Source organism: Palaemon carinicauda, chromosome 15, assembly GCF_036898095.1.
Source record: "Palaemon carinicauda isolate YSFRI2023 chromosome 15, ASM3689809v2, whole genome shotgun sequence".
NCBI lineage: Eukaryota > Metazoa > Arthropoda > Malacostraca > Decapoda > Palaemonidae > Palaemon > Palaemon carinicauda.
Genome location: NC_090739.1, coordinates 42,645,433 through 42,654,046, shown reverse-complemented (window position 1 = coordinate 42,654,046; position 8,614 = coordinate 42,645,433). Strand labels below are relative to the sequence as shown.

General features: G+C 35.8%; 1 protein-coding gene across 2 annotated transcripts in view; it reads right to left on the bottom strand.

Moving 5' to 3' along the window:
* Window positions 1–7,195: 7,195 nt before the first annotated feature.
* Window positions 7,196–8,614, bottom strand: part of LOC137654578 (inversin-like) — a 338,734-nt gene continuing 337,315 nt past the window's right edge. For both annotated transcript variants that reach the window (XM_068388325.1, XM_068388326.1), the window contains exon 17: window positions 7,196–7,909. In XM_068388325.1, coding sequence (XP_068244426.1) covers window positions 7,794–7,909 — 116 coding nt within the window. In that variant the 3' untranslated portion in view covers window positions 7,196–7,793. The remainder of the gene's footprint in view (window positions 7,910–8,614) is intronic.

Below are 8,614 nucleotides of genomic sequence, written 5' to 3'. Positions count from 1 at the left end.
CTGAGCATGCACGAAATCACCGAAAATGGCGCTGGCTGACTGGCAGATTATCGCTTCGGTGACAGTGTCTCCAGCCATTTCTTTGTCCTTTATCCATACAAGCAACAGTCTCTCCATCTCAATGTGGACGTGGCTCCTCTTGCTAGAGAAAACAGTCCCACCCTTAGAAGGTGTTGCTGCTTTGATAGCTTCCTTCTGCTTCAGGATCGTTCCTATCGTAGACGGATTTTGGATATATTACTTCGCGAGCACACTTAACCGCATGCCAGCCTTGTATTTCTTGATTATTTCCATCTTCATCTCCATGGAAAGCATCATCCTCTTCTTTCCCTTGACATTAGCAACTTTCTTGGGACCCATGGCTAATGATGTACAGTAATGTAATATCACACACGATACAGTACTGTACAATTGTTACGAAAGCGAAATCACAAACACTAAGTCAATACATACGAACAGTTGCTGAAACGAAAAGACATAGGAACGCCAAAGCGTAGATGCATGATGGGATAAAGTACAGTAGATGCTGACCAATAGGAGAGCAGGATCTTATGGTGGTAAATAGCATCCGAGTAGGGAGATAACTAACGGGAGCGCGGGAGGTTGGTAGCAAGTTTAGGCGCTGGCGGTGCGCGAATTTTAAAATCAGTCTCGGAAACGGTCGGGCTCTCGCACCCTACCTCCTTTTGTTGTCCGAAACATTTTTCGTGATGCGAGTCGTAAAATTCTTCGCATCTCGTTTCGCAGAGTGAAAATTTCGTAAGCAGATTCTTGCATATCGAGAGGTTTGACTGTATAATGAATTCCCTGTTCTAGCCCAAAATGAATCTTGGTGAACCAAATACTTTATAACCTCTGAAAATTAAAAATGAAGTATGAATTTATATAAAATATCTTATAATAAGACCAACTGTCTTATTAATTCCCCATATCTTTTTTGTATAAAAGATTTAAAGGATTGTTTCTATAAAGTCAGACGTCTCAGGGAGAGGGAATGGTAGGGAAGGATGGATAGTAATTACTGTGCCTGGAAAATTTTTTTAGCCAACCATTCTTGTTTTGCCACCTATAAGTAAATTTCAGTATAAAATATTTTTTACAATGATACTAATTAGTCAACCATGTATAAATAAAGTTGCAGATTTGAATATAAGGACATGGAAAGCATACTTTACTTTATTAGTATTTTGTGCCTCAACAAAACCAAATTAGAAAAATTCTAACCCGAGAATGTAAAGAGCAAACTATACACAGTTCTAACATGCAAGTGCAACTATAAGAGCTTCAAGAGAACTTAGGTGATATTTAACAAGAACTGTAATAAATGATTGTCTACTAAAAGAATTTTAGGGTTATGACGAAGAGCCATTCCAATGCTGTAGTGCATGTTGAATTTACACGTAAGTCTGAATACTAAATAAAAAAATATGAACATAAATATAACGAAGAACTGTTAGCAAGTGAAAAATAATACAGTACTAAAACTCCTTACCTTAAGAGACATCTGACATATCCATGAAACATTGTAAGGCCAGACTGTCGTAACCGGAGGACCCACTATAGTCAGATACCTACCAACTTTGTGAGGTGTTACTGTGTCATACATGAACTTAGACATTTTCATCACCCTCAAAAATTCTAAGCACACCCCATTACTTGAAAGTTCCACGGCACTGGGGCTCATTTAATTTTGGGAATTCATTACATTACAAAATTGTACTGTACAGTACTAATTTTGGATCTGCTTTATCTTTGTAAGTTCTGCATGTCTGCTGATGAACTACTTGAACTACTCCCACCTACAATTACATTGTAAAAAATGTTAAAATGCATACAATAGTTGCCCATGTGGTATTGAAATATACAAAAAAATCACAAAATTAAATCAGAAAAGGACTGAACAAGATTCAATGTGGCTTCAACTACACTATTCATACAAGCTATGCAATTAAAAAAAGAAAAAAATAAATGACTATATAATACAGTACTCCAGGATGGAAAAAAAATTCTTATAAGTTGCTGATATAAATGTAAATGTTTAGTAAAATAAACAGCATGACTACTCCAAATTACTGAATGTTTGATAAATCACCTTATCAAAAGATTAAGATCTCAAATAACAGTATGTTAGGTATTACATACAATAAAGAAAAAACTAACAGAAATCATTCCTCTATAAATGTACAAGACTAAAAATTGATATATGATTCAGCCCCTTACTTAAATGCTGAATATAGATCTGGGGTTTCTGAATCTCTTAATAGAGATCTAGCTAAAATTAGTGCATGGTGAAAATTATGGAGCATGAAGTTGAATCCTAAAAAAACTCAAAGTATGATTGTAAGTAGGTCAAGGACATTGGCTCCTCAACATCAGGATCTCAGCATTGATATTGTTTCTTTAACTCTATTTGACTCTTTTTAAAATTTTAGGTGTGATTCTTGAAAGCAAATTTACCTTTGAGAACTACATTAGGTCTGTGTCTTCTTCAATTGCACAAAGAAATTTGGTTATTGAGAAAGTCTTAAGATTTTCAGTGATCAATCTATTCTGAAGAAGTGTTTTAATTCTTTCATTCTACCTTGTTTGGAGTTTTGTTCTCCTGTCCGGTCTTCAGCTGCTGATTCTCATCTTAATTTGTAGGACAGGCACTTACGGTCTATTAATTTCTTATTCCTGATCTAGATATTAATCTCTGGCACCGTTGTTCAATTAGTTCATTATGCATGTTGTATAAGATTTTTCATAATTCTTATCCTTTACATTCAGATCTTCCTGGACAGTTCCATCCTGTTCGTAATACTAGCCATGCAGTTAATTATAATAGTCAGGCCTTCTCCATCATGAGCCTCAATACTACACAGTATTCTGGAAGTTTTATTCCCGCTATGACATGGTTTTGGAATAATCTTCCTAATCGGGTAGTTGAATTAGTAGAACTTCAAAAGTTCAAACTTGCAGCAAATGTTTTTATGTTGAGCAGGCTGACATGCATCTTTTTATAGTTTACATATGAAATGTATGTTTTGATGATGTTACCGTTTGGACAGTTCTATCCTGTTCATAATAGTAGGTATGCAGTTAATTCTAATAGTTAAGCCTTCTCCATCATGAAGCTCAATATTACACGGTATGCTAGAAGTTTTACTCCAGCTATGACCAAGTTGTGGAATGATCTTCCTAATTGGGTAGTTAAATTAGTAGAACTTCAAAAGTTCAAACTTTTAGCAATGTTTTTATGCTGAACAGGCTGACATAAGTCTTTTTATAGTTTGTATATGAAATGTTTGGATGTTGTTATTATTTTTATAATATTTCCTTTTCATTGTTTGTTATTTCTCACATCGTTTATTTATTTCCTTTCCTCACTGGGCTATTTTACCCTGTTGGACTGATAGCATCTTAATTTTCCAACTAGTGTTGTAGCTTAGCTAGCAATAATAAAGGGATTTTGACGAAGGAAAAATCTATTTCTGGGAAGAGGCCTGTGACGGCCGGTGAAAAGGTCCTTCATTACACTTTTCTAATATAAATCTTCCAAATATACTAGAGAAAGATAAAAGCATGGAATGCAGAGGTTACTACCCTCGCGCGATCACCTTGTGGGTGTCGTGTATTTAACAAGGGCGTGAAAACCACTATTCACAGGCTGTCTTCCATTTAGATAATCCCTTCATCAATGGGGAGGGCCGTGACAGGCCCTAGAGAACACAGTTGGACTACCCCAACGACACCTACCACGCGCGCCCTCTAGGACATCCTTCTGTTTTGGACTTGAGATACGAGTGTCCCAACATACAAGAAATTTGAAATACAAGGTAAATTTCGAGGAAATTTTTGTCCTGAGATACAAAAAAAATTTGAGATACGAGGCAGTTCGCTCTGCTGCCGCCAGGTGGCCGAGCGTGCGAGAGGCTTTTCACCAGGACAGCATCGCTTGGTCTTTCCCGTCGGATATCCGTCGCGTAAAGTTTATCTCCGAGCATCAGCCGTAGTGTTTGATTTTTTACATGTTTTTTGCGTTAATTAGTGTAGAATTATGTGAATAAGCAATGGGTCCAAAGTAAGCGAGTGCAAACAAGGGTAGTGTAAAGAAAAAGCGTATGATGACAATGGAGATAAAGCATGAAATAATTGAAAAACATGAGAGTAGTGTAAGAATGACTGAGCTGGCTCGCCAATATGAGAGGAGTACATCAACAATAAGTGCCATCCTCAAACAGAAGGATGCTATAAACAGCACCAAGCCTTCCAAGGGAGTAACCATCCTTTCCAAGCTGCGCAGTGATATCCATGACGAGATGGAGAGGCTTCTTTTAATCTGGATAAAGGAGAAACAGTTGGCGGGAGATAGCGTGACCAAGACTATCATATGTGAAAAGGCCAGCAGAATCTAGATTGACTTGAAAGGGAAGCAAGCAGCCGAGAGAGGGGAGACTTCGACGCCAGAAGAAGCCTTCAAAGCCAGTCGTGACTGGTTAGATAACTTTAAAAAACGGACTAGGATACACTTGGTTGTGAAGCATGGGGAAGCAGCAAGTTCCAACTCGAAAGCCGTGGCGGACTTCGTCACAATCTTTACCTCGGTTATCGCTCAACATGGCTACATCCCCCAACAAGTCTTCAACTGTGATGAAACTGGCCTTTTCTGGAAGAAGATGCCCAGGAGGACATTCATCATGGCAGAGGAGAAGAGACTACCGGGCCATAAACCCATGAAGGACCGGTTAACTCTAGCCTTGTGTGCCAATGCCAGCTAGTGTACCACTCAGAAAATCCACATGCTTTCAAGAGCCAAAGGATTTTGAAAGAAAAACTGCAAGTGATGTGGCACGCTAAGGCTTGGGTTACGCGGCATTTTTTCACAAAATAGGTTAATCTGTGCTTTGGTCTGGCAGTCAAAAAAATATTTCCCAGAGCAAAACCTGCCAATGAAATGTCTCCTGGTCCTCGACAATGCTCCTGGTCACCCTCCTGGTCTCGAAGAGGACATTCTTGATGAGTACAGGTTCATCAAGGTTCTTTATCTCCCGCCCAACACCACGCCACTCCTCCAGCCCATGGACCAACAAGTAATTTCCAACATTAAAAAACTGTACACGAAGTATTTGTTCAAGAAATGCTTTGATGTCACAGACAACACCAATCGCACCCTTCGTGAATTTTGGAAGGAACATTTCAATATCGTCCATTGCTTAAAAATTATTGACGATGCATGGCAGGGTGTCACAAGAAGAACTCTTAATTCAGCATGGAAGAAATTGTGGCCAGTTTCCGTCACTGAGAGGGACTTTGAAGGGTTCAATATGACAGACCCTGATGACCCCAAACCTATTGTGGTGGATGAAATCGTGTCTCTTGGAAAGTCCATAGGGCTGGAGGTAGATGAGGCAGACGTGAACGACCGTGTCAAGGAGCATCAAGAAGAGCTCATGACACAGGAATTGATAGAGCTCCAGGAGATGCAACATTCGGAGGTGTTGCAGGAGCTCAGTATCGAGGAGGAGGTGGAAGACAAGGGCCGCCTTTCTACGACGGAAATCAAAGACATGTTAGCTAAGTGGCTGGAGTTTTCTAATTTTATGGAAAAGAGGCCCCTGGACAAGTTGGCATGAGGTCATGCATTAGCCTTTTGTGATGACAGTTGCGTGCGTCATTTTCGCAACATTTTGAAGGGGAGACAAAAGCAAACATCCCTTTTAAAAAGGCTGGCAAAATGTGAAGGTGAAAGCGAGGCAAAAAGAGCAAAGTCGGAAGAAGAAGAAAAGTAAAGAAATGAAAATGAAAACAAAATTAGAATTACGTTTAGTGTAACGTAAGATTAACATTTTATTTTTAAGTGTGTGTACAGTAAGCTAAGTTCATTTACGTTAAATTTAAAGTTGCTAATTTCATTTAAGTTAAATTTAAAGTTCAAGTTATGTCACGTAGTGTTACAAGTGTTGCGTACCGAATGTGTTGCCGTAAAGTCTCTTTCCTCTCCATCCTCTCTCCCTCCTCCTCCTCCGCACACACAGCCGTTAGCCGCTACCGTCTGTCTCGAAGGTAAGAACTCCATATTAATGTTACATTTTATTGAGGATCGTAACCAGTTCATAGGTATTTGTTATTTTGTGAGCATAGACTGTGAATTAGAACAATTGAAAACATGTTTTTCCACTATAATATAACGTTTTTAGTTGTCTTTTACAGAGGGTGGAAACGGATTAATTTTTTTTTAGTTATTTTATATGGGAAAAATTGATCTGAGATACGAGCAAATTGACACACGAGCTTGGTCCCGGAATGCATTAAACTCGTATCTCAAGGTATTTCTGTAATATAAAAACTAGAGGAGCACTCAGTAGAGAGCATGCCTTTTCCACTCAAAGTAATCTTACTTTGCTCTTAACTTCATAGCATGCTTGTACTTTGATATACAGTATTTTCTTAAAATTTAATGGAATTGTCCTTGGGTCATACCCGACATGTCCACCAAGTTTTATTGAAATTACTTCAGTAGTTTTTGCGGAATGTTGTTCGCAAATAAAATATTTGTCATTTAATTAACATTGCAATTACCTTCAAAGTAATACTGTGTACTTGTACTTTGATGTACTTTATCCAGAATATTACAGATTCATCCTTGGGTTATACCCAGCATTTGGTCAAAATCGGAACACTAGTTTTTGTTTAAACAAACAAATAAATAAACTAAAAAACAGACGGGTGAATATATACCCTTCGCAAAATCTTTGATTTTGACGAAGGCAACAAATCACAAATACTTACTGGTACCTTTTTAATATAATTGGTCACGTTTTGCTTTCTTTCTGTCATTTAATAGTTTTCAGGTGGTAAACACCAATGACGCTGGTTTAATCTTCAGTGTATTACTGCCTCACTTGTCTGGTTGCTTATGTTTTATTTGAACTTTTGGTCTTTTCAACCTCACTAAGATTACAATGCTGAGCAAGCAATATAGATGAGTGTTTGTAGGGTCCTCTAGCAAGATTATAATAGGGCAATGACATTCCCTTTGGTTCTCTTACATACGGAATTTCAACTCAGCAGAATGAATTTTACATAGAAAAATATCTGCTAAATTCCAGTCCCTATACTTTTAACTATTCTTACATGAGTTACAATGCTAAATTCACATTGTCTTAGTCTCTTACAACTATCCTTGAAAATGTTGGGCAAAAAAACTATGGGCTTCAAGAATAAATTTAATTCAAAAAATTAGTTATTCTCTTATATACACTCTTAATATAAACAATTCCAAAGGACTAAAGTATTATTACATTTCAAGAAAATGCACTTCAAATTCATTAAGCACCACAATAAGGCACATGCTGCACAATCATGTATCCAATTATTTTGTATTCTTACATATTTAATTTTCAAATGATCAAGATCTGAATATTATCTGAAGAGCCCTTGGTCCATGAAAAGAAACTAGATGGTTAAGTAAAATTCTATGCACAACTGCTGGCACAAGTGTGATAGTGTCGGGTGGTGAAGGTGTGCTTGAGGAAGAGCTCAAGCACCTACCTGGTTTTAATATATTCAGAAGATTTTAGTCAACTTCAATCTTTTCTCTTATGTCCTCTGTACTAAATAGTGTAAAACTTTCTTTAAAAAAAATTATCAACACTCCTTTATGGCACCATTCTTTATAGCTTTGTTATTATTATCCTGTTTATATAATTGTTTCATATTTTTGCTTTACTCTCCCTTATTTTTCATTTAATTCATAATCTATTGGATACTTTACATTAAGGCACTTGAAAATAGTTAACCACAAGAAGCAATCACTTTTCTGAAAATACAATGTGCTTATTTTTACCTTGTGGCTGGACAGAGCTACTTGGTGAAACTAAATTATAGGAGAAGGCTGCTGTAGATTTTGCATTACTTTGTCGATGAACTGTGGAAAAAATAAAAAAAAGTTGCTAAAAGTTACACAAAACATAATTATCACAAATACTGTTGATATCTACAAAAATGAGGGATAAATGTCCTGAAAACCTAATATTGTCATTTATAAAACTTATGGTATATATCTCAGTTTGAACCTCAAACTTTAATGGCATGATATTTTAAACTAAATAAAAAATATACAATAATACCCCAAAATAAAAGAATTTGAATAATCTTTTTTTTTTATCATTTTGATACTTACATCAAGGAAACAGCTTGTTTCTACGATACACGAGTTTTCAGAGTTTAAAAACTACAAATTCTTTATACATACACACACACTATGTATATATATATATATATATATATATATATATATATATATATATATATATATATATATATATATATATATATAAATATATATATATATATATATATATATATATATATATATATATATATTCATATATATATATATATATATATATATATATATATATATATATATATATATATATATACATATATTTTTGTATATGTATATGCATATATATATATATATATACATATATATATATATATATATATATATATATATATATATATACAGTGGAACCTCTACATCTAAACGTATCTACATCCGAATTTTCCAACATCCGAAGTAAAATTCGAGCAAATTTTTGACTCTACACCCGAATTTTATTTCGAC